Genomic DNA, 26,789 nt, shown 5'->3' with positions numbered 1-26,789 from the left:
TCGTAACGTAATGTCAATTATAGATATGCGCGATTATGTATTTACTTTGCATGTTCTTCATAAATAAAGCCTAGCGTAGTAATTATTAATCCAACTTGTATTATGATTCTGAGCGATTTTTAATCATGATACATGCGGACCAACTAATCGATCGATTGTAATAAACCGGAATCCATGTACAAAGCCAATCCTTATCACTTATTTATCACCGGTTTTTGGGTGGACGGACCGGACGAGACGAGAAACATGTCAAAATGGCTTTCTACACTGTTTGCGATCGTGTTTACTTTACGAATTTAACTCACAAAATGGACTCTAAATCGAAATAGTGTGTTGATTTTAGTGTTGAACTAGTTATGTTACACAACAGTGGGCCTTTCGGGCCGAACGATGTACCTATAAACATGGGAATACCTGTGAATATGACTCAAATGTCAAATCCAATGAATTTAGGGCATAACTTGGGTAACTTGCCCAAAATGCCTCAACCAACGCCTGAAACTGCAGCGTCGGCCTATGATATACCGGATTATCGATCATTCGGTCATTCGCCTTTGAATATGGGGCATTCCATGAGCCCTTTCTCAAGCTATCATCATCTGAACTTTCAAACAAACTGTGTCCCTCCTAATCCCAATTTGCCACATAATACGACACCAAGCAGTCTTGACACCAATATTCTGCCCATAAATTTAAACACACACAGCGATCACGGGCCTAGTTTGATGAATTACCACAATCCTGAAAGCAAAAATTATGATATAAACAACTCGCATTATAGAGAAAATGTCAGTCGGAAAGTACCGATAAATATACCTCAGTTACACACTAAAGCTTTTCAAAAACATCTAGGAATGGACTCAAATCATGGTCAGTATAATCCAGTACAAGAAAATCCATGCTACAGTCTTGATCCAACAAAAGCACCGGAAAAATCTCTAATTGACAGTAATAAAAGAAAAAGCCTAGAGAATACAGTGAAACTTATTGAAGATATACTTATAAATAGTACACCTAAAGATAAGTTAAAAAATTTAAATACTGAATCAATTTTGAAAGATGCAGTCTCAAACAAATCAAGTTTGGTTATGAGAAACACAAAACTACATGGAATAGATAATAGTAAAAATGTAAGCACAAATATTAATTTAAGTCATAAAACATTAAACACACATGATCCTAATTCTAATGTTACTGATTTCCTACGGACCAGATTGGAAGGTAAAGATACAAAATCAGACATCCAGGGTTTAAACTTGACCAGTAAAAGCTCACCAAACAAATCTATGGATTTAAATACAAAACTACAAAAAACAAATATGGAAGAATGTTCAAAAACAACAATGATGGAAACTGACATTAACAATATATCGCCAAATGATTTAAGTAAAATAAAGAATGAAAAGGAACCTCTTAAAATACAGAGTGAAATTCATTGTAAACCATTAAGGCGGAGTCTTATAAATAAAAACCTGACTGATGAAGAGGCGACACCGAGAGAGTCTGATGGACCTGATTCAGAAAAAGAAGACTTGATAGCAGAAGTTGACATCAAGAAAGAGATTATTGAGGAAGATGTAGTCCAAATAAAGGTACTCATTTTAAAATATATTTTTAATAATATGTATAAAAGTAGAAACACTTCTTAAGTTCATAATTTAGCAACACCCCAGCCATGGCCACTTGACTAAGAACTCAAGCATGCATGAGTGGCTGCCACAAACTCATGCGTGTGGACGTAATTCGTTTAGTAAAGTAATTCATTTAAATGGTTGCAAGAAGATTCCAATGGGAATGAGTTGTTATGTTTTTTTTTTTTAATAATTATTTATTTATTCAGGTAACTTGAAACTTGAAACTTGAAACTTGAAACTTAAACCAGTAAGGTTTGTCTAGATACTCCATCCGCAGTAGATTTCATACAACAATAACATATCTTATAACAACACACATAAGAAACTGTTCATAACATGCTCAATATAATTTATCTGTCATTTCAATTACGAAAACTGACACCATTACACTGGTAAATAACAATTTTTGCTTATCATATTCTTCAACCGAGCGGCCGCTCTAGCCAGGTCTGCACTCGCTCGAGTACATTACTTATCATATACACGTAAATTATAACTTTACTTAAATTCTTTATTTCCTCCTAAAAAAACAAACAATATTTACAATGTTCAGTTAGTCGGTCTTAGCTAAAGTGTGGGAGTGTTATTATAAACGTCATGTTAATAATGACCAAACTTTGTCATTGAAAATGTCATGCAGAGATTTCTTGGTCTGCCTTCAATTCATATGAATGCATGATCTGTTTTTTTATTTCCGTTAATTTCAAGGGTGTGTTCCTGCGCTTAAATTAACCCCTTAATGCATGTCGTAAAAAATATTTTAATGAAATTTGAACTTTAATAGCTGTCAATAGAGTTGAATATTATAACTGCTATATATGGTTGCATATGCGGTAAAGGGTTAAGTAACTTGCTCGAAGATAGCTGGTATTCTAATTGACTCCATTTCGTAGATAATCAATAATTTATTTTTATCTTATAAGGCTCTTACGAGCGTGTATACTTGCCTTAGGGCCTGTTTACATATTGATTAGTGTTTAGTATCGAGAAAACTGGCGTGTCCTCGTGTCGGAGGCCAAGACTCAGTTTGGGTCGCTTCACCATTAAGTAGTAGTTGTGTTTAGTATGAGTTAATACATTTGCTACTAAACGTAACGTAACGTTTTACGTAAGTACTATCTTGGACAATTGATGTTCAAAATGAATGTCATATCATATGTCACAGTTTTCAATTGGTTGAGTTAAATGTAATGACCATGTTACAACAGCGCTGTATGCAACATTTAATTACTTTTTATGAAGAATAATATATATTGGCAAAAGAAGCCATGGCAGACCCCTGATGCGATGGGACGAAGACATAAAAAGAACAGCTGGTACAGACTAGATGACAGTAGCACAGGACAGGGACAAATGGATAGCTCTGGTGGAGGCCTTTACCCACCCTAGGGATTCTAGAACAAAATATTAATTAGATATAAGTTTTAATTTCATACCTGTAACCATTATCAAAGAATAAAAGGCTTTTTTTATTATTATATATATGTAAAAAAAAATTTAATTACCTATGCCATTTAGTTTTCTTTAACATACTTACTCATGCCCCGAAGCCAACGGAATTCAATGAAAACACGGTGTGTACATCGGTGTTAATCTTTAACATATACATATTTTCTTACTTAAAGGTGGAGATGGAGGAATGCACTGAAAGCGAGAGTTCGTTCCTTAAAGACAGTAATGCTATATCCAGAGACACTTTAGATGAGGATGCTGTCATCATTGAAGAAAACAATGTAGCACAAGCAAAAGAAGCTGCAAGAAAGGGTAAGATATACTCATCTTCTTCCTCGCATTGTCCCGGCATTTTTGCCACGGCTTATGGCAGGGCAAGACCAGAATCTTATGTGGGCAAGGTACATTTAGCGAGGCCCTCTGGTGGCGCGAGAAATAACGAACATTTTTACGTGTGTCCGAGATACCTATAGGTACTGATTTGAGGCGCGAGGCCCCTCGGACCGCGAGGCCGTAGGCGGTGGCCCACGTCGCCCACGCCTAACGCCGCCTCTGCATGGAGAACTCAGGTCTAACTAACTAGATCTTTTTTGGATTTGTCCGGTTTCCACACGATGTCTTCCTTCATTTATCAAATTTAACGATATATTGTCCATAAGTTCTGATAAACTTATTGGTAATTGAAAGTCGCACGATACTTTGTAGCCACAGTAAATTTACTGCCATCTTTCGACACAGATCGCTTTATACCCTTGTTGTACAATCTCCTATTAATAATTTTTTTCCAGGTCCAAATCCAAAAACCTACTTTGAATGCTCCCACTGTAATCTCCTCTTCAGACACCCAAAGCGGTTCCTGGTCCATACGAAATGGCATACATTCGGATTGACCAATGAGACGCGGCATAGGTTGGAGAAAGAAAAGGAGCTGAAGAAGAGTATGAAGAGAGAAGCTAGGATTATTGAAAGGTAATTTTAAATGCTTTTACAACATATGAACGAGCTTGCGAAGGATTTGGTGAATACGAATAAGAATTCGGGTAGGCTGAAAAGATGGCAAAATTGGCAAGTACTACGGCTAAACCAGAGCATAGAGAAATAAGTAATCATACAGTGCTCACTCCATACATCAATTTTCTTACCAAAACGCTTATTATTTTCGTAGTCGACATCTAGCGTCGAGTAGCAGATTTATCAGTACTGCTGCCTGATAATAGATGTCGCGGACGAAAAGTCTAATGCTCAACCATTTTCAGCTAATATTATAACCGGATTAACCGGAACTCTATTTTCAACTCCTGCTTGTACTCGTAATATTAGCTGTATATTGTTTCAGCAATACATTTTTCGTCATAAATCAGAAATCATAGCATTTATTCGTGATAAACTATGACATAGTTTACCACGAAATCTCCACACTCGCCAACACACTCGCCACACACACACACACACACACACACACACACACACACACACACACACACACACACACACACACACACACACACACACACACACTCAGTCACACACACGTCAGTCGCGACACTCGTGACATCTGGTAAACCAATTAACAATTGTTTGCCCCCTTGTAAAACAAATAACTACTTATTGTTTTAGATTGAACGCAAAAGAAGTTAAAGATGGAGCAGAGGGCAACGTTCATCCGTGCAAGGACTGCGACAAGGTCTTCTCAGTTAAAAGCAGCCTCAAAAATCATCGGCAGAAGTAAGTGCTCTTAAAATAGTACATTGTGCAACGAGAGGGGTAAGTGAAATTTTGGATACGAGGGTGGTAATTCTCGACAGCCGCAGGCTGGAGGGAATTTAAGACCCGAGTTTGCAATATTCTTACCCCCGGAGTTACACACAATTTTTTCCTCACACTTGCAAAGAAAAAACTAAATTTTAAGCGAAATAATTCTTATATACGGTGACATCAAATATTCGTCCGCCATTTTGTAATTTCTTGACATGTAAGGCAGACCTATTCAACATTCTGCCACGATTGAAAATTATGTAAACATATTTTAAATGGCTGTTAAATTAATGAAATTAAATAATTTTTGCTTCTTGGTTTTTGTGAACAAGTGACATAATTTAAACAAAAACTAACTCCCTAGGGAGTTATAGCTCTTTTTTTTCACAATCCATAACTCTCGCGGGAACAATATAGGCATTTGTGCTTCAATACACCTGCATGAAATAAGATCTTTTTCGAGCAAGTGTGATGAAGATAATATCAAGTTATGTGTCATGGGTAATTTGTGGAATAAATACCGGATGGGACCTGTAACAACAGTCAACAGTTGTAAAATAAATAAAATAAAATAAAATAAATAAAATAAAGACTCGAGTTTGCAATTTTCTTACCTTCAGAGTTACACACAATGTTTTTCATCATACGAAGAAAACACTAAATTTTAAGCAAAATCATTCTTAAATACGGTGACATTTCAAACATTCGGCCGCCATATTGTCATTCGTGGATAGGCATCGAAGGCACAGACTTATCCGACGTTCAACCACGATTGAAAATATTTTAAACGGCTAGTAATTTAATCAAATTAAATATTTTTTAACATAAACTATAAAAATAAATTATAAAATTCAGTGTTTTTTCAAACATATTTAAAACTGGGTTTATCAAGAATTTTCTTTTATACCTTTATTTCCGACGTTTCGACGCAGGTTTCACTGGTCGTGGTCGCAAATAACTGATGTTCCAGCGAAATGTCTAAACAGAGATTTGTGTTTTGCCGCTGCTGTATATGTGTTCAGAACGCAAAAGTTCTAAATAACAATATTGATGTTCTAGGTTTATGTCGCTCGTAAGTCTAAATAAACGGGCAAGAGCATGTCGGGCCACGCTCAGTATAGGGTTCCGTAGTTACTCTTCCGTCACAATAAGCTAAACTGGAGCTTAAAGTATAGTAAATTGTTAACCAAGGGATGAAACGGTACCTTTCACGCGAGTTAAACAAATAGGCAAATTTGCATAATCAGTACCTAATTAAAGTAAGTCTTTTTACTATGAAGGGAAAACTTTTTGCGATAACTCAAAAACAGCTAAACTGATCATGTCCGCTATAGTTTTCATTTAATGTCTTTCTTAAGCTCTACTTCCACGATTATTTTCATATTTTTTGACCTATGGTTCAAAAGTTAGAGGGGGGGGGACACATTTATTTTTTCTTTCGGAGCGATTATCTCCGAATATATTCACTTTATCAAAAAATGTTTGTTGAAGACCCTTATTAGTTTTGAAAGACCTTTCCAACGATACCCTACACTTTAGGGTTGAAGCGAAAAAACAAATTCACCCCCACTTTACGTGTAGGGGAGGTACCCTAAAAAAAAAAAAATTTAGATTTTATTGTACGACTTTGTCGGCTTTATTGATTTATATATCCATGCCAAATTTCAGCTTTCTAGCACTAACGACCAAGGAGCAAAGCCTCGGACAGACAGACAGACAGACAGACAGACGGACATGGCGAAACTATAAGGGTTCCTAGTTGACTACGGAACCCTAAAAGTGAAAGTATTTATTCGATTGAGCACACCGAACTTTTATCAATTTTATAGGGAGCATGCATAAACCATAGGGGGCAGCACTGGAGACGTCAGATTTCTGGCGTGAGGTATAAATTTGACGTTTATGCTTCCAATGCAGCCCACAAGATGGCAGAACCTACTATGCACAAGAAAACGTACGAGAATGGTAGATGGTAGCACTTGCTTTGGCGTGATGTGTCAATCTCCAACGCGCACGGTCCCTATAAAAATAAAATCAAAATCTTTTTATTGTTTACCAGTAACAATTTTTCCATAAAAGAAATATCCGGTGGAACCCAAACTAGGATAAGCCTGTATCTTGGGGCCCTGGAGCGCAAAGCAAGTTTAACATTAAGATCAATATGCTATACTTATACTTAACAAAATACCATTAACTACATTAAATAATACTAATTAATTACATTAAATAATTAACAGTACATATGGTGATACTTTATAGCACCAGTGCGAAAATTAGTGATGGGTAGGACATCAATTTAAAATGAGTTTGTATGAGTACCTCATTCTCTAAAATGAGGTGTTACAATGTCTTACTTCAAATGAGGAGAGGTACTAGCAGTTTTGCAGCATCGACTATTCCATCAACTCCAACGGCAGCAAACCATATTTAATGTAAATACATATTTAGGCATTGCTAAACTTCCTTTTAAATATTTAATTGGAGTGCAATTCTGGAGGTTTAAAACAGAACTTTAACAACAGAAGACATACATTTAAGAATCAAACTAAGGAGTTAAAGTACATACATCCTATTGCAACTTAATTTGATGCTTTTATGAAACTTGTTCTAATTTAGCAGTTCATTATTTTTATTGTTAGATTGTTCAGTATCAATTTTTGCTACTTGATATCATTTTAAGTTTAACATTCATATATTGAAATAAATACTAACCATAAACTACCAAACAAACAATTAACAAACTAAGGAGAACAAATCCAATATTTTTTGTACCATTATTATATAGAAATTACTAACTTACCACCTCATAATTTATCAGTAATAATATCATTGTAATATGATAACAAACGAAAGCCTCAATAACGTTCGCGCGGTAATGCCACCGGCGTGTAATATACACTTGATTTTTGTATGCAAAAGACACAACGAAAGACCCACAGGTATATTTTATCGCGAAAACAATGTTAATATATTGTTATTTTGGCATAATTATAAGAATGGTCACTGATCACTATTTATAAAACACAACTAAAGATTACGAACAACTTTTTCGAGTTTCTCGTATTATAAATATGTCAAAATCATAAATGATCGAAATAGTTTACGAAGCACGTTAACAAAAAGTATTACAAATTCAAATCGTTAAAATGTACATGTTTATTTCACCTATACAAATTATATTTACTTTTTTTATTAATAAACTAATGTAAATTATCATATTTTGTGTACGCCACTATATTATATTTCAATAATTTAAATAATATTTTGGTCTCTTAAACGATAACTGTTTTTAAGCAAGCTTCGTAAATGCCCAGTGAGACTTGGTTGGCATTTCAATCGCTTATCAAGTAACCATTTCACTGTCCAGTCTAATTGATTCAGATTATACATGACACCAGCAATATGAGTCTTGAGGTCAGGTTATACTGGTATGCGCGTTAGTACAATAATAGCTAACAAATATGGAGGCCTACCGCGAACCACGAAGTTTTGCTTTGCTGTCGCACTTACGTATGAAATTACAAGTGCGACAGAGAAAAAAAACTTTCTTCGGTAGGTTCTTTGATGACTTAGATTTTTCGCTTTTGACAAGTAACTTAGCAATGCTAGGATCAAAATGGCGTAATATGTATGTAAGCTTGCGGACGCTTACGCTTGTTTTCTTTCGTGTTTCATTTTTAACGTATTTTCGATGAGGTGTTATTGAAGCACGGCGCGTGTCTGTCTCACTCCCTCTTTCGGTAAATCCAATTCATTGTTTCATTTTGAAAGGATTTTTGAGAGGATGTCACAGTGAGGCGAGTGAATGGTACAAACACAACGCATTTCTCGGTGGACCTTTTGTCCTTGCAATAAGGTTTGTAGTTGGGCAGTTGATAGTATGAGCGATGAATACGATGACGTCAATGACTCATTTCTTCATTTGAATGTCGGCGAGCACCGAGCGCCTCGCGACTCTTGCGAGTTGTGAGGAACGCGAGTGAGTTTGAAAGGCTGAGAGTTTTTTTTTAAATTTGAAGTGTTTGAGTGGTAAGAGCTGTGTGTGATGCGCGCGAGTAAATGAGTAAAATTAATTGAGGAGTGATGTATGACATTTATGCGGTGTGAAGTTCTGCGACAATTTAACAAAGTGAGTGGTACAAATGAGGTGCCTCACGAGTGAGCAACTCAACACTAGCGAAAATTAGCATATTACGTTACTGTGTCGAACATTTAAAGGGCCATATGTACTGTAAAACGTTAACGTTAGTACTATTACAATTTGTATTTATACTATTATGAATAAATGACTATAACTATGAATAAACTAATAGGTTAAAAAAAACGCACATGCAACTTATATGGTGTGTGAGTGTATGTGTGTGTGTGTGTGTGTGTGTGTGTGTGTGTATATGTATGTGTGATTGTGTGTGTATGTGAGAGAGTTAGGACCAGACCAGTTACTTATCATACATCTCACAAATATCCGTCTTAGGTACCACCCAACCCGCGTCCGCGAGTGCAAGATCTGCAAGGCGTCCGTGACGGGCTGGATGGCGCTGCGGGCGCACATGGCGGCGCACGCGGCCGGCGCCGCGCCCGGCTACTGCTGCCCCGACTGCCCCAAGCGGTTCAAATACGCTCACTCTCTGGCCAAACACAAGGACACCCATCTGGTAAGTATGTATATTAGATAGACCAACGTTACTTGATATATAAAGTAAGTAGGTACAGAGAGCCAAGCCGACTGCTCCAAGCGGTTCAAATACGCCCACTCTCTGGCCAAACACAGGGACACACATCTTGTAAGTGAAAAAAAAAAACAAATAAATACGCTCATTGCATGGCCAAACACAAGGACACCCATCTGGTAAGTATGTATATTAGATAGACCATTACTTGATATATAAATTAAGTAGGTACAGAGAGCCAAGCCGACTGCTCCAAGCGGTTCAAATACGCTCACTCTCTGGCCAAACACAAGGACACACATCTTGTAAGTGAAAAAAAAAACAAATAAATACGCTCATTGCATGGCCAAACACAAGGACACCCATCTGGTAAGTATGTATATTAGATAGACCATTACTTGATATATAAATTAAGTAGGTACAGAGAGCCAAGCCGACTGCTCCAAGCGGTTCAAATACGCTCACTCTCTGGCCAAACACAGGGACACACATCTTGTAAGTGAAAAAAAAAAACAAATAAATACGCTCATTGCATGGCCAAACACAAGGACACCCATCTGGTAAGTATGTATATTAGATAGACCATTACTTGATATATAAATTAAGTAGGTACAGAGAGCCAAGCCGACTGCTCCAAGCGGTTCAAATACGCTCACTCTCTGGCCAAACACAGGGACACACATCTTGTAAGTGAAAAAAAAAAAAACAAATAAATACGCTCATTGCATGGCCAAACACAAGGACACCCATCTGGTAAGTATGTATATTAGATAGACCATTACTTGATATATAAATTAAGTAGGTACAGAGAGCCAAGCCGACTGCTCCAAGCGGTTCAAATACGCTCACTCTCTGGCCAAACACAGGGACACACATCTTGTAAGTGAAAAAAAAAACAAATAAATACGCTCATTGCATGGCCAAACACAAGGACACCCATCTGGTAAGTATGTATATTAGATAGACCATTACTTGATATATAAATTAAGTAGGTACAGAGAGCCAAGCTGACTGCTCCAAGCGGTTCAAATACGCTCACTCTCTGGCTGTAACATTTTTTTCTTTTTTAATACTACGTCGGTGGCAAACTAGCATACGGCCTGCCTGATGGTAAGCAGTATCCGTAGCCTATGTACGCCTGCAACTCCAGAGGAGTTACATGCGCGTTGCCGACCCTAACCCCCTCCCACTCTCGTTGAGCGTGGGATAAGAGAAACGCCCAATTAATGGAGTTAATAAAAAAACACGATGTATTGCTACATTTTTTTTGCAGGAAAAAACCCACAGCTGCGAACAGTGCTCCAAGAAATTCGGTTCGCAAGCGTTACTGAAGATGCACATGAAATGCCACGAGCGGGCCGCCAGGGGCGCCACGTTCAGGTGCACTTACTGCGGGAAAGGGTTCTTCGAGAGCTACAACTTGCAGGTAATAAAAACCGGCCAAGAGCATGTCGGGCCACGCTCAGTGTAGGGTTCCGTAGTTACTCTTTCGTCACAATAAGCTAAACTGGAGCTTAAAGTATAGTAAATTGTTAACCAAGGGATGAAACGGTACCTTTCACGCGAGTTAAACAAATAGGCAAATTTGCATTATTTAATATTTAATTTAATATTTTTAATATAATCAGTACCTAATTAGGTAAAGTAAGTCTTTTTACTATGAAGGGGGAACTTTTTGCGATAACTCAAAAACAGCTAAACTGACCATGTCCGCTATAGTTTTCATTTAATGTCTTTCTTAAGCTCTACTTCCACGATTTTTTTCATTATTTTTGGACCTATGGTTCAAAAGTTAGAGGGGGGGGGACACAATTTTTTTTTCTTTCGGAGCGATTATCTCCGAATATATTCACTTTATCAAAAAATGTTTGTTGAAGACCCCTATTAGTTTTGAAAGACCTTTCCAACGATACCCCACACTGTAGGGTTGAAGCAAAAAAAAATTCACCCCCACTTTACGTGTAGGGGAGGTACCCTCAAAAAAATTAATTTTTAGATTTTATTGTACGACTTTGTCGGCTTTATTGATTTATATATCCATCCCGAGTTTCAGCTTTCTAGCACTAACGACCACGGAGCAAAGCCTCGGACAGACAGACGGACATGGCGAAACTATAAGGGTTCCTAGTTGACTACGGAACCCTAAAAAGGGACCTTATATGCAGAAGAAAAAGTTATTATTTACTGAAATTTATAGGTAGATACATCTAGATCTAGATACTCATTTTAAACTATCTACTGAGTTGACAATCGAAATTAGATTTTGTCAATCTTCAGTTGATCTGACGCTGCGGTTAGATAATTCCGTTCGGGGCTGGGTGAAGCGCGTATTCTGTGACTGACGGAAAACATATAGTTGAAAGCAATGACTCAGCCTTTTATACCAGCAGCCTGTGGAGTGATTATACCCAGAAACAGTACAATGCTCTGCGAATCCAATATAAGGATGCGTTCAGAGTGCTGATGAGGTTGCCCCGATACTGCAGCGCGTCAGGAGTACAGCCAGGGTAGACAGCTTCCCTGCCACCATGCGCCTCCCTGGTGCGCCGGGGAGGGGCAGCCCCAACAGCATTCTGACAATGATTGCGAGCAGGTTCGACTGCGCATATATGAATCATTGTTGCATGATCCAACTTAATAAAATAGTACATTACGATACAAGTGCGAAAAATAGGAAATTCGAAACGAGTGGCGATAAATTAAAACACGACCAAAGGGAGTGTTTTAAATCGACACGAGTTGCGAATTACCTATTCGCACATGTATCGTACAACGTTTTACAGTACATATGGCCCTTTAAATGTTCGACACAGTAACGTAATATGCTACTTCTCGCACTAGTGCTATAAAGTAGCCCCATATGTACTGTAAATGTTATTTATGATATTGATTATTAATGGGTATTTGTGTGATATAAATAAATTGTGTATAATAAATAGTATTTATTTGTGATCTAATTTGTAATTGTGATTTTAATTTTATTTTATTTTATTTGTAGTTTTAACTGTAAGATGTTTATGGACTGAAATAAACGAATTTTATTTATTTATTTAATGCTATAAATTCGGTTCACAAGCGTTATTGTTATTATTATTTTTTTTTTATGAATTCCACTTTTAACTATAAAAAACTTACAACCATTTATTATAATTATTTTGTTTTGACTATACAATTTGTAGAATACACTATAAAACTTAAAACCTAAATCTAAAAATAAATAATACTAAACTTAAAATAAAATACTAAAAAATATCCCCCTGCGGCATGGTGCCGTAGATACTGGCAGCATTTCCTCGCTGTATTGCAAGACTAATTCTTTGAGCGAGGAAGCTGCCAGCTCTGCGGTCGCCGGTGACCTCTGCTAACCTTTTTGAAAGGTCCTTAAAGAGCTTAAGGGCACTTGGACCCCACGGGCCAAGGGTCTCGACGCCAAAAGGTATGAAATTGTATTCGGCGCCGAGACCCCTATATTTGGTCATTTTTAAATTTTCGGCTGCTTCTGCCGCCGCGCCGACCTTAGCAGATGTGCCGTGGAGATGAGACGGGGCTAGGGTGTCTACACAAGTGGCGTCCCATACCAGCACCCGTCCCATCTTCCACGGAATTAGTGTCATTCCGTCCGGTCTCTTACCATCGTCTCTTAAAATGCCGGCGGGCTCAAGTAGAGCTGGCACGTTGACGCTGGCGAGAGACCGGCGGAGAATATCGTTGAGCGCGGCGTGTCGGGAGAAGCGGCCGGCGCTCCTTTGGCAGGAGAGCCCGTGGTGTCCAAGGACGTCGACGTTAGTGCCGCAGGGGCACCTATGTGGGGCACAGACCCGGACGCCGAGTCGCAGGCAGGCAGCAACGCGCAGAGTGTGCGGTTCCAGGAAAGTACCTGTATGTACCGACGGGAAGGCGTGTAGCCAGGCGCCGGATTCCCTAGCACCTGCTGCTAATAGTCTGGCGCGTGCTGAACCTGTACTGCGGCTTAAGAGAGAGTCGTAAATGATTTTACATTGTATGTCATCCCAGGTCCTTTGCGAATTTAGATTTTCGGGGAAATCCTTACCCGGGCAGACAATGGACCAGGCGTTTTTAGAGTCCGTTAAGCCAGCAATCTCGTAGTTTGAAGGACAGGCCCTTAGGATTTTACCTACAAGAGTTGCTGAGCTATGGACGGAGGATAAAAACGCCGGGGTAGAGACACTTGAAATTGTTAATTTACATTTGCTTTTTCTGTTATACGACAGGTCCACGAACGTACACATCGCAACGAACGACCATTCACCTGCGACATCTGCAAGACCAGCTTCGGAACCAATTCTAGTCTCAAGCGGCACCTTAAAGTTGTAAGTACAAATTTATTTTATACGAGCAACAAGCAACCATACAGCTGCGATATTTGTAAATGATATTCGGAATAAACTCTTAAACCGACACCTAAAAGTTGTTAATACCAAAAAGAAATTGAAATAGAGTTGGATTGTCAAAGAAAACGTAGCCACAGTAAATTTACTGCCATCTTTCGAAACATGATTTAATTTTTTAGAACGTCATTTGACTTTGATCCTTATTCTAACACTGATATGTGTTAAATGCCAGTAGTTGGAAGCAAATTTGTGAGCAATGCAAAAACCATTGTGAGGCAATGGACGACCGTCCGTCCTCAGTTAGTTATTAAGGTTCCCTTGTGTTTTGTTATTCTCTTTTTCATGTATAACACAATATAATGATCAATACCCTTCTATTTGTGTACTGATATATAACTTAAAAATAATATTGACCTACCTAGTCCCAGATTGTATTCTGTACCTGATGTGTATGCATTTGTATACTTTCTGTCCTAAATTTCGCAGTGCATTAGTACATACTGTAATGCTGTGTAATTTTTGTTGTAAAAAAAAAAATGTTAAATATCAAAAAGTGGCGCCATCTAATGTACCATATTAGGCTAAGGTATGGCGGCATAGTTTCGAGCGATGGAGTTTTATTTTAATATTAGAGTCCAAAGTTATTGTTTTTAAAAGTGAACCCTTTTATTTTCAGTCCCACAGCACCTCAAAACCCTACACCTGCGAAACGTGCCACCGCAGCTTCGCCTCGTCCACCACCCTCTCGCGCCACGCCGCGCGCGCGCACGGCGACGCCTCCGCCTTCCCGCACAAGTGCGCGCTGTGCCCGCGCCAGTACACCGCGCTGAAGGAGCTGCAGAAACATATAGGGAAGACCCATAAGGAAGAGAGGGATAGGGGAGAAATAAGGTAAAAATCATCTACATAACTAAGGGAAAACACAAACATTTACACTTTTTCCTACTCCTCTACTATTATCTGTCATTTATGCATTCATTAACACGAATATAAGAACATACATAAAAGTTTAAAGAAAAGTCTATATTGTCTATTCCTCATAAAAGCTCTTGTGCTTTTAATCGCTATAACGTTACTGCGATTAATGGCTACCAACCTAACAAAACCAAAACGAATACAGTTTTAAACTAAGTGCATTGCTGCCAACTTACAAAATATTCATTTGGTTGCATAGTAAAAATAATTACTTCATAAGTCAGAAACACGCATGTGACACCCGTAATATAGCAACACCCATAGACTACGAAGACCGCTTAGCGTTGCTTGTTAGTCTCCGTAGGCTACGGTGGCCAAAATTGAGAAAAAACTGTCCAAAAATTTAATTTAGCAAGTAGCAAGTACCAGGGCCTCATGAGTTACGAGGAGGTGTCGCCGACCGGCCGGCCGCGGCCACGTCGGGCCGGGCGCGTAACAAGGTATGCTCGCGCGTCTTGGCTATATACTTTTGCTTTGTTTACCTAAATTAAGATTTATTTTTGTTGACTCGTAGGAAAAATATTGTATGCAACGTTGTATAAGTAGGTCAAAAAATGCTCGTGGCGTATTCCTTTACAATGTTCGCCTACGCCTTCGGCTCCGGCTCACATTGTAACTCACGCCACTCGCCTTTTTTGACCCTTCTTATACAACTGTTGCATAAAATACTATAAAATGGCTGTATTTTAAAATAGCAGCTTCATGCTTCATGGTAGTCGTGTTCGAGATTTTCGTGCTAAAATGGCTGACCATAATAGACCTTATTTATTTGCAATAAGGTCGACAGTCAGTTAACATCCAGTTTTGTGCCGGTTCATCTTCCCGAGCACTTTGTATTGTTTGGGGCCGAAATCAGAATATTGTTATGTGTGACGTCTTGTATAATGTGTTAAGTATCTCAGATATTTTATAATTCGTGTCATTCACGATGACGCGTAGATTTGTCAAATCTAACCTTTAATAACATGACGATACACGTCATCGTGAATGACACGATCTATATATGAAAGCCTAAACTTAAGAGAGTAATTTTCATAAATACAGTATCGAATTTCGTAAAGTATTTTAGTGCGTTACGCGTACTTTACCTAATTAATAGGCTAATCGGTAGGTAGGTATTATCCATAATGGAAGAATGTATATAAGGTAAAAAAATATAATAGATTTATTTAAAGTTTAAGGTTTAATGAATCAATAAAACATTCTCAAGCGCTCATAGAAGTTTCTATTGAAATGTTGAAACAACGTCAATTTCTATCAGGAGTGTATTACAATAACATACATCGGATCGGATCGGATTTTGTGTATTTATAACTTTTTATAAAATAATTACCAAACTATGAATTAAAAATAGGTAGTAAGCTCCAAATGTACTTGAAATGTTATAAGTTTTTGGCAAAAATAGCAGTTTTGATATAAGCGTTTATCGCTGACTGTACTTTTCCATCCACAGGCAACTAATACTCATCGAGACAATTCTAACAACCCCAAACTCAATTTGATTGCGTTGTCAATCTCTCAATTAGGAAGTAGATCAAATTTAACTTGCAAGATTTGACCAGAACAAACACATAGGTACATTGCAGGTTAAATAAAAGCTTGTAAAATAGTTTCTTGTTTTTCAGTTTTTACCTATTTTAGGTTAGTGTCAAATATTTCAGCGCCCAAAACTTGGATGTATGGTTATTATTGTCATTAAACAGTTATAGAGTTAAACCATTTTTAAAATACGCGTCCCTCCTTAGAGCAACTACGCTCACGTTTAACCTTTTTAACGCCAATGACGGATATATCCGCACCGTAGGTCCAACGCCGAAGACGGATTAATCCGTCACAGACCATAGAGCAACATTGACATTCGTGCATATGCATAAAGTTCAATTTCAGTTTTGACACTTCGGTGTTTCGAGTGACAGCTTTTGTGTTTGACACGTGTGAAGTGTTTTTGAGGGTTTTTGATCTGTATTGGTGTATAATGACCGGTATAAAAATAGATATTTTCTTTCGATATAACATTTGATATAATTTCAAATACTCCCCACAAATATTGAAAGATCTCACGTCATTCCACTAGGGATCTTTCAATATTTGTATTTTAAGTATAAATGCGTTGGAAAAACAATTTATCTTTATTTACTACTATTTGGAGAGTTCTGTAAAATTTCGATATCATTTAGGCTAGAAACATTTTATTTTATTATTTCCACGCATTTAGATTTTTTAAGGAAAAAAATTACTTAATATTTGCCAAGACTCCCCCACGTGATATTTGATGATATTCGGCATAACTCAACCCGAGCACCTCACGTAATTAAAAGACGCCCCCTACACCAGACATCAGATCTTTGAATTTTCTTCTATATTACATGTGATAGATTTATTGTAAGTGATAAGACCGCCTGTTTATATTTGATGTGTATTTTTTATTATGATTTTTCGGGAATACTAAACCGGGACACTATATATATATATATTATAGCTGGGCAGAAGTCCGTTAATAGTTAATTTTAAGTTAACTATAAACCTGTAACATATTTGTTAACTTCCGTTAACTTTCCTTAAGTCCGTTAATCGTTAATACCTAAGTACCTACTCACACCAAGGCCGCGCGCTGCCGCGCCGCGCCGATTACGTTCCGACTAATTTGCGTTAGGTTTGCATGCAGTGCAACTTGACATAGCGCGAATCGTCGTACGTCCTACTGACTAAGAGTCTTATATTGCTTACCCCGTGCGCCGTATTAATTTTGTTATTACGAGAGTATGACAAGAGTCGATCGCGGCAACCTGAGCAGTTGCCATATAAGATACACAGCTGCGATTAACGAAGTTAACTTTTTGATTAACGGTGCCCGGCTCTGATATATATATATAATGTATAAAACCGTCGTAACAAATCTGGGGCGGCCCGTGCGGGTGGAAAGCGGGAGACGGGGGCAACAAACAATTGGCCGGTAATCTCCGGCCTGGGTAGATAGAGGGGTGATTTGACAGCTTGGTAGGGGACAGGTTAATGGATATACACGTTATATCCATTAGATCTGATAAGTTAATGAATACCTTGGATATACTTGTAAAAACACATTTTACATAATTTTAACTTATAACAGTTATAACTATAAAATTACTAACTAGTATTAAATGTAAAATAAAATCGTTTTAGAAGCATAGTTATCAATGTTGTAGTTAAAAATCTAGTAAATCTGAACTTATTTCTAAGAAAATACGGTCTACATATAAGTTTTTTAGTAGATGTTGTTTAGTATTTTTATGTATATTGGAATATATTTTTTATTTTTCGTTGAATCCTTATAAAAAACATAGCTTTAAGACATTTGTAATGATGGATCTTTTTTCAATCACGGAACGAAAGCAATGTGACATTGCACATATAATTCCATACATTACAACCGTGTGCACGTGGTTGGCTACGCAACAATAATCACGCAACGAAAGCAATGTGGTATTGACCATATAATTCCATACATTACAACCGTGTGCACGCGGTTGTCTACGCATCAAGCTATAGTCGGGTTTTTCGCCTGATGTGTACTAGCCTCAATCCATTCACTGCTAAGCTACCCTTGTAGCGCTACCATGTAGACGATACGGTGTTTTCCCATTTGTCCCGCCGGGCACAGATGGGAATAGGCGCTTCATATACTTCATTCTTATTTGTCCCCGCTTCATGTATGGCGGCAAAGGGAATTTGAAATAGAAGTGGATTGGCTTAACCTTTGGTATGCTTAGGAGCTCTGCTCCATATATATACAACCAAATTCAACTTAAACATGCAGATGTCATGGTTGCTAAATAAATGGCAAATTTTTGACAGGCACATATGAAAGGTTAAGGAGCCATTTGAGGGAAGATTTTGTTTACTTTTATTTACATATCTAAAGATACCTCTGTATCTGAAAGTAAAAGTAACTAAACATAGTACCTAGCTCAAATGTCCCCCCAATCACATGTTTAATTCTTAGAGTGAGGCCGCACTGGTGCGTTGAACGCTTTCATGTGGCATTTCATATCAAAAATATGTAAAACGACTCAGCGACGAAATAACCCGAGAACGCGATGCAACGCAACGCAACGCACCAGTGTGGCCCCACTCTTAAGGTTTGGGCCTTTTTTTGTGTTAGGAATTATCCTGCATTTTGCAATTTGGGACAATCGAACTTTTAATGTAATATTTAGAATGAAAAACACTGATTTCGATTCTAAAGTTATTTTTGTATTTTTTTTTTTCAAGGTAATTGAAAATACCAATATTACTGTTTTTTGCTAAGGATTTATCTCGTTTTTTTATGAAATGTAAATATGTATGTATTTTTAAAGTCAATCTATCGAATATTACTTGTAGATTTTTTGTATAAGTGTTAAATTGATAGATGTAATTTAATAAGTATTAAGTCACGGAGAGATTAAATGTGGTCACATATCTTACGAACTGTTTTGTTTTTATTTCTGCAATTTTCAATGCCTTTTTTTCAATAGCAATATGTAAAATATTATAGGGACATTCTTACACAAATTGACAAGTCCCACGGTAAGCTCAAGAAGGCTTGTGTTGTGGGTACTCAGACAACGATAAAACACCCACGACTCTGGAACAATGCTCATCACACAAATAAATGCGCTAACCGGGATTCGAACCCAGGCAAGGCTCAGGGTTGGGCAGTATTTCAATTACATGTATTTGAAATACAAATACGTATTTTGTATTTCAAATACTATACTCACATGTATTTAGTATTACTTCAAGCTTAAAAATACATTTCTACAAAATACATTTTATAAAATCGTATTATGGAATGTTATTAAATTTAGCTAGATCTAAGCTAGGCTAAGGTAGTGGGCGTGTGTTTATAGGTATATATATATAGGAGACTCATTACATCTCAGTAGGCTGGCATACAATAACACCGTTTAGCACGTGTGATGAACTTATAACTTCCCCTTTTAGAAATCTGTTAGGTAGTATAATTATGATTAAAATTAAACAAAATGGTTCATTACAAATATTTATTCGAATAACACTTACAGATAGTGGCATTAGTGACTAACCCTATGAAAAGAACGCCAGACGGCGGAATATGCCCTGTCCCGGACGCCAGGCGATCGCGATTATTTTAGCGAAATTGAACTTTACGAGGTTCCGCGTAAGTTCCTATTGCATTGGCGAAGTGTCGGCTGTGGCCGTCGTTGGCGTCCTTGGCAAGTTTCTGGTGACCGCCGCAGCCGTTAGACGTTAATACTACTTGTATTTTAAGAAGAAACGAATGGTGGAATTAAATCATAAACAGTTGTAAAAAGTTTGAAAAAAAAAAGATAAGGGACTATCTGGCGCAAATAACCTTTCATCTGAATGCCTAACTTTTCTAATGTTTTTTGTAGCTTATCATATTAACAGCAACGGCTTTAAGTAACATAGTATCCCATATTTACTTCAAAGTTCATTGTCTTCTAGATATTTGGCCAAAAAACTAGTTTTCTGGCCATAAATTTTAAAATTAAAATCTCTGACCAGTTTTAAGAGACGTCAAAGACGAACACACATATGTAGATTTTGTATATGTAAGGTCCTTCACAGCAATAGAGTATCAAAAGAATGTTTTATAGACAATGTTTAAAAAAATCATAAAAAAATATTTATTCATTTCTTTCAAAATCCGGCAAACCAGAATGGAGATAACAGATTGAAGAACCGATAGCCGTTTCTCTTATAATTCTATCTGTAGTGCAAAAATAGGAGTAACGGCTCAAAACTTGACAAAAATCTATGAAAACCGCGGGGAGCCCCTTAAAATAACTCAATCAGTTCCATGTCGCGTTTTCACTTAGCGTTCTGAACAAACTATTGTTCACAACAAAACACAATTATTAAAATATGAAATGCAATATTGGAGCAAGTGTTTCATTTACCGAACGAACGATTGCTCGCTCAACTGTTTCATTTACCGAACGAACGATTGCTCGCTCAACTGTTTCATTTACCGAACGAACGAATGCTCGCTCAACTGTTTGACACTAAGTGAAAACGCGGCTTTCCATAAATATATTATGCTTTTAGTACGCGCTAATGACCATGCCTTTTTCCACTTGGTCCGCCTTTTCTTTGCCGACCAGCAGCTCGATGAGCGACAGGCCGAACCAGTACGCTGTTCCAGGACCCTAAAAGGAGAAAATCGTTAATTAGTACCTAGTTATATACTTAATACAGTGCTGTCTGGCCGGGGCCAAGGTCTTTTTGAATAATATACCGCATTGTTTATTCAATTTGGAAAATGTTATGTTAATGACATAATCCCAAATCACATTCCCCGAAGCACTGTTAGTGAGCACGTTGCCATCAATTACTTCATCCCCTTCCACATAGCTGTGGGGTATGAAATGAATCAACACATGATTACTGACCGAGCGAGCGCGAAGCACGAGCGAATTGTTTCAGCTAGGACAAAAATGCGGGTGTTCCATACAGGTCGCATTTCTGAGCAAACGTTATGAATCTCGTGAAATTTTCTGAACTATAGGTAGTTTTCAATAATAATTATGATTTATTTTGTCGGTTCAGTTTTTTTTTTTATATAAGAATTCAAGCCTTGGCGACCCTCTACATCTCTAAGGATAATTTAATATCTTTTTTTATAATTTATCTCTGACACTTAGAGACTTATACATCTCTAAAGAATTTTAGTATTTTATGGTTTTTTTTTTTTATCATAGTTTTTTTTGTGTAATTTGACATTTAGAGACAGTATACAACTCTAATTAAGTATTTATTATTTTATCGTACGGAAGGTGGAGATAAGGAACGAAATCTCCATGTACCAAAAAGTGTCATCAATAAACTTTAAATAGGTGGCGCTACAATACCTAGAGTACTTGAACAAAAATTCAAATCATCGACAGAGCAATTCACTCCGTCAATGACGCCTTGGTTCTTAGCTACTCTAGCGCTACTATGGAGAGATTTAGAACTATTATTTTTTATAGCTGACAGCTGGACACTTTTGCAACAGTTCTACCATAAGAGATGCCACTCCTCTTAATTCCACACTCCATATTTTATCGATTCCATATTTGTAATTGTTTTTTTTTTTTTAATTTTTATTGTTTGTAAAAATGGACATGTAAAAGTGCCCCTGTGGCCTATTTGCTAAATAAATGTTTGATATTTGATACTGATATTTTATGGCGAATCTATGGCGAAGGTGGCCGTGAGTTTAGTCTCACCCAAGGCAGTAATTTTTCCACTTGTAAATGTATTCTAAGGATCCATGGAAGTTTTCGAGATCTCCACCTCCCAAAGCTATCAGTTAATTGTGTCTATTTTATTAACCCTGCTATAGATCGTGTCATTCACGATGACGCATGCTGTAGACTATAGATGGTGAAATAGGGTGCAGGGAAGAAGAGTAGCGGGAGAAAAACAAGTAGGTATACGAAAATGAAATAGCTATAGCGGCCGCGAGGGACGGCGTCTGTGTGTGACAGTGGTCAGTTAGCAACTGATTTGGCTTCGATACAGGTACGTATGCATCTATGTATGTATATATAACGTTGCATGTCGCTCGTGCTCACTATTCAATGCGTAAGTATAGATTTATTTATATAAGAAGTACATCATCATACAAAATAGGTAAGTAAAAAAGGTATATATAGATATAAGTATAGGTAAGTATTAGTTTTAAGTTTCTTTTTCAGATTCTGTCATCTACACATGCCTTGACTCGTATTGTCATATTATTAAAGGTTAGATTTGACAAATATGCGCGTCATCGTGGATGACACGAACTATAGTAACGATATGAAGTGACACATGATTCTTACTGTGTCTATAACTGGATCAGGCGTAAGCGGTAGGAGGAAATGACCGAACGGGATAGTCTTATATATCTTTCAGTAGGCGTAGCAGAGAAAGCGCTATTATTATTTGTCCTTGTCAGTTTCATTTTTTAATTCCCCACCGTAAATTTGAGTATGGTTTATGGTGGGCAACAAATAACCCGACCGAATGACGTAGGTTGTTTTCGGTATGTTGTCAGGAATGTTAAAACGTGTTTTTAATTTCGCCGCATTGAGTATGTTCTGTCCCTCGCGGGCGCACGCGGTTTGGCACATCTATACGATCCTAATATCTATGGTGTGTATGGTGGTTTGAGGTTTGAGAGCCTCTATCAGTGGCAACGTGTTATAAAATTTTAGATTCTGGAGCCAAATTATTATTTATTTCGAAAAAATTTTTGGCGGCCCATGAGGGGTTGGCGAGGTCTCAGGCTCACAGAGCCATTAATTTCCTATGTTTATAAAACTTACCCTGCTAGTAACCACGTTGCCATCGACAACTACCCTCTCCCCTTCCACATAGGGTATGTCGTGACGCGCTTGCCGTGTTCGATACAATAGGAGCTTAAATATGATAATAACAATAGATTCTTTACTTACCCTGCTAGTAACAACGTTGCCATCAACCACCACCCTCTCACCCTCCACATAGGTGTAGTCGCTGGTAATCTTATCTTTGGTGGTGGGGTATGACGTGACGCGCTTGCCGTGGCCGATGCCGTGCGCTACGAATGCAGTAGGAGCTGTAAAGGGATATTTCGGGTTAAAGATTTTTTTATTTTCTCAAAGTAAATTTACTTGTTTTAACATCTTAAAGCCCACTATGCAAGAAAAATTGGCAGTTGAACTTGAGATCATTGTTAAGGAAATATGGTAAAACCTCTTTTGTTTTGAAATTAAAAAGCAGCTAATTTCTTTCATTAATTTTTACCAGCGCAGATAGCAGCGACGATTTTTCCAGTTTTCTCGTGTTCCTTGAGCAGGGTTCCTACGACGGACGACTTAGATAGACGATCCGAGCCCTCGAGACCTCCGGGAAGAATTACCTGCAAATTCAGGAATGTAACTGTTAATAAGGTTCACTGACTGTACTTTTCTTTCAACAAGCAACTAATCTCTCTAATCGAGACAGTTCTAACGAACTCAAACACGATTATGTCGCGTTGTTTTCCCAGCCTTCCTATGGCCACCTCCTGTGTCCATCATCATATCAGCTTGATGGTATTGCATTATAAACCAACTTATATGTATACATACAAGTATTATTTCCTAAGAACAGTAAATTTTGTAAATTGATTGTTTTAACTTATTATTCTCAATTGCTTCAAAATTATGTGCTCAAATATCTTCCGCATACAAATAATTAATTTACTTTTGATTTTTTAAATACAACAATTGTATTAATGTTTTATATTTTGTGTCAAAAGAAAGATAGGTATAATCATACAGCATCATACTGAGGAGGGTCATCGAGGGTTATCGGGGACCAGGGTCACTTGGCGAGAGCACAGCACTGGGGCGCTTCCGTCGAGACTCGCTATCGTGACGGTCACCTATATTAACATACCGCGTCATATTGAGGAGTGTCAGCCAGAGCATCAGCTAAGGCCTTTTTGGGGACCAGGGTCACTTGGCGAGAGCACAGCTCTGGGGCGCTTCCGTTGAGACCCGCTATCGTGACGGTCACCTATATTAACATACCGCGTCATATTGAGGAGTGTCAGCCAGAGCATCAGCTAAGGCCTTATCGGGGACCAGGGTCACTTGGCGAGAGCACAGCACTGGGGCGCTTCCGTCGAGACCCGCTAACGTGACAGTCACCTGAAATTACAGATAACTGCGGTTTTATATGTGATTTATTTTAAGCTTTAATTATTCTTTAAACAATTAACTTGATCTAGTGCGAGTTGGGCATGCTCCCGGGAAATCCCGGTTCTGAAATTCCCAGGAATTGTCTAGTGTCGAGAACTAGTAGAACGAGTATACGTATTTATTCCCGTTTTAATAGTAGTAATATTTTAGTATTCTAGCTCGGGATATTAAATAACATTTAATAAAACTGGGGAGGCAGTACAGTCAGCTGCAGAGATAACTCCCCTGCATAGAAATATAAACAAATGGGCGAGCAGAGGTAGTTTGAAAATGAAGAGGGCTGTGTGTTGGTTAATTTCGTAAAATTGGTTGGAACGCCAATAAGTGTTTTTTAGGGTTCCGTACCCAATGGGTAAAATGGGACCCTATTACTAAGTCTCCGCTGTCCGTCCGTCCGTCTGTCACCAGGCTGTATCTCATGAACCGTGATAGTTAGACAGTTAAAATTTTCACAGATGATTTATTTTTGTTGCCGCTATAACAACAAATTCTAAAAAATAGAATAAAATAAATATATAAGGGGCCTCCCATACAACAAACGTATTTTTTTTTGCCGTTTTTATAGACGATACGGAACCCTTCGTGCGCGAGTCCAACTCGAACTTGGTCGGTTTTTTAAATAAATATGACTTGAATTACTTACACCGCCTCTCCTGAGCATGTCAACTGTGATTACTGTTTCCATCTCCTCGGCCCCCTGCGCCAGGATCACTAGAGCTGTCTTTGACATGTTGCTGGAGAGCCTGCAGAAACATGTTTTCAGGTCATGAGATCATGGGTAGGGAGTCAATATAAAACTTTTCTCTAATCATGACGGTTCAGACCAGGGCCCTATTTCTTAAAACATACCGTTTACTAGGAAATTGCCGCACAAACCAGTTCGGTAAGTGGAGATGTGCCTTGGCTCCATAGCCTCAGACTATACACAGACTGAGCTGCTTTGAACATTAAAACGAGGCTCTCCACTGTTTGCACCCAATGTGTGTAACTTGCATAGTTTGGAAAAGCTCATAATCACTGGCCGCATGCCAAGGAAGCGTAAAATAAATAAAAAGCCATTTATTTCTGGTAAACTACTTATCTAACATGTTATTTAAAAAGTTTCTTAAACCTAGGTTACACCAGAACCCTCATTGGAGGTGTAGGTTTCTTCCAGCTGTCTCCATTTGATGAGGTCTTGGGCCAGCCATATCCAGTTGGCCCCCGCTACTTATACGTCCCAAATTGTCCTAAAGGAAGCGTATAGACAGAATAATGTCAACAAAAAAAACAATGCAGGCTAGCATGCACTGGGTCCAAGATACAGCAGCTTGGAGAGCACTGGTGAAGTGTCCACAGTCATCACGTCCCTTAGCCATGACTTCATGACAAGAAGAGCAGCTTTGTGTGGCAATTTTCTCTTGAGGCAGCTCATTCTGTGTGGCCCCGCTTAATAGTTAACAATGTAAAAAGTACCCGTACTAACGTTTACTGTTACTCAAATCCTTTTAAATAGATATTATAGGAAAAACTATCACAAGATGCCCTAGTCAGACATTACTGTGTTGATTTCTGTATTTTTTTTTGAGAAGTGCTTATGCTATAGGGCTATTACTACCTACTAGATTACTAATTTATTACTATTACTATACACTATTTTTATTTACTAAAATTAAAAGCAGATAGTATTGTGTTCCAATTAGTTTTCAATTGGTTACATCATGAGTGCAATTATTAAAATATCAACAGCAGAAATAGCAAAGCAGGTAAGATGTTCCAATGATATCACAAAATCGTATTTTCTTAAAAGTAAAGATGTGTTCAGATTATCAGATACTTAGTTCAACTATTCGATTTTTCTACTACTGATTGTGGCCAATGATTGCAATATTTAACTCTATATGCAATTATAGCAGTAAGATAATCAACTAATGAATAAATAAAGGACATCTTGAATAATAATTGGTGAATTAATTCTATTGTTACCGGTAGGCGGTGTGAGAAAGAATCACGAGAAAACACGACTGTTTTAAAGATTAATCTACAAGGAATATACTCTACCTTTTCTCGAAGATTCTAAATCTACCTGAAATAACAGTTGCCGGCTTATTTTCCAATAACTTTATTAAAACCGGTGATGTATGCAAAAGAACTTTCCGGGCCGAATGCAAAGAGCATATAATCACTACGTTCTATGGCCGAATGCATTAAAATTTGACAGCTGTAACTTTTTAAAGGTCAAAACAAAAATAT

General features: G+C 37.8%; 2 protein-coding genes across 3 annotated transcripts; one reads left to right on the top strand and one right to left on the bottom strand.

The window, feature by feature from the left end:
- The first annotated feature begins 27 nt into the window (after positions 1–27).
- LOC133533025 (zinc finger protein 37-like) lies at positions 28–19,287 on the top strand. Its single transcript, XM_061871936.1, has 8 exons — positions 28–1,592; positions 3,260–3,398; positions 3,875–4,055; positions 4,704–4,811; positions 9,316–9,496; positions 10,785–10,937; positions 13,744–13,842; positions 14,540–19,287. Exons 1-8 carry the CDS (start codon positions 357–359, stop codon positions 14,756–14,758), a joined length of 2,316 nt encoding a protein of 771 aa, XP_061727920.1. The 5' UTR covers positions 28–356; the 3' UTR covers positions 14,759–19,287.
- A 561-nt stretch (positions 19,288–19,848) lies between these two features.
- LOC133533027 (protein dj-1beta-like) lies at positions 19,849–26,726 on the bottom strand. 2 transcript variants are annotated; one of them, XM_061871940.1, is made up of 6 exons: positions 26,623–26,726; positions 25,201–25,300; positions 24,387–24,506; positions 23,617–23,731; positions 23,286–23,428; positions 19,849–21,011 (listed from the first exon to the last, which is right to left on the bottom strand). In XM_061871940.1, the coding sequence occupies exons 2-6, from the start codon at positions 25,285–25,287 to the stop codon at positions 20,907–20,909; spliced, it is 570 nt and encodes a 189-aa protein (XP_061727924.1). In that variant the 5' UTR covers positions 25,288–25,300; positions 26,623–26,726; the 3' UTR covers positions 19,849–20,906. The 2 variants fall into 2 exon arrangements, with proteins under 2 accessions (XP_061727924.1, XP_061727923.1); XM_061871939.1 differs by having other exon boundaries at positions 26,598–26,725.
- Between the last annotated feature and the right edge of the window lie 63 nt (positions 26,727–26,789).

The sequence above is a fragment of the Cydia pomonella genome, chromosome 28, assembly GCF_033807575.1.
Source record: "Cydia pomonella isolate Wapato2018A chromosome 28, ilCydPomo1, whole genome shotgun sequence".
NCBI lineage: Eukaryota > Metazoa > Arthropoda > Insecta > Lepidoptera > Tortricidae > Cydia > Cydia pomonella.
The sequence above is the reverse complement of the archived record's forward strand: the minus strand, read 5'-3'. Positions and strand labels throughout refer to the sequence as shown.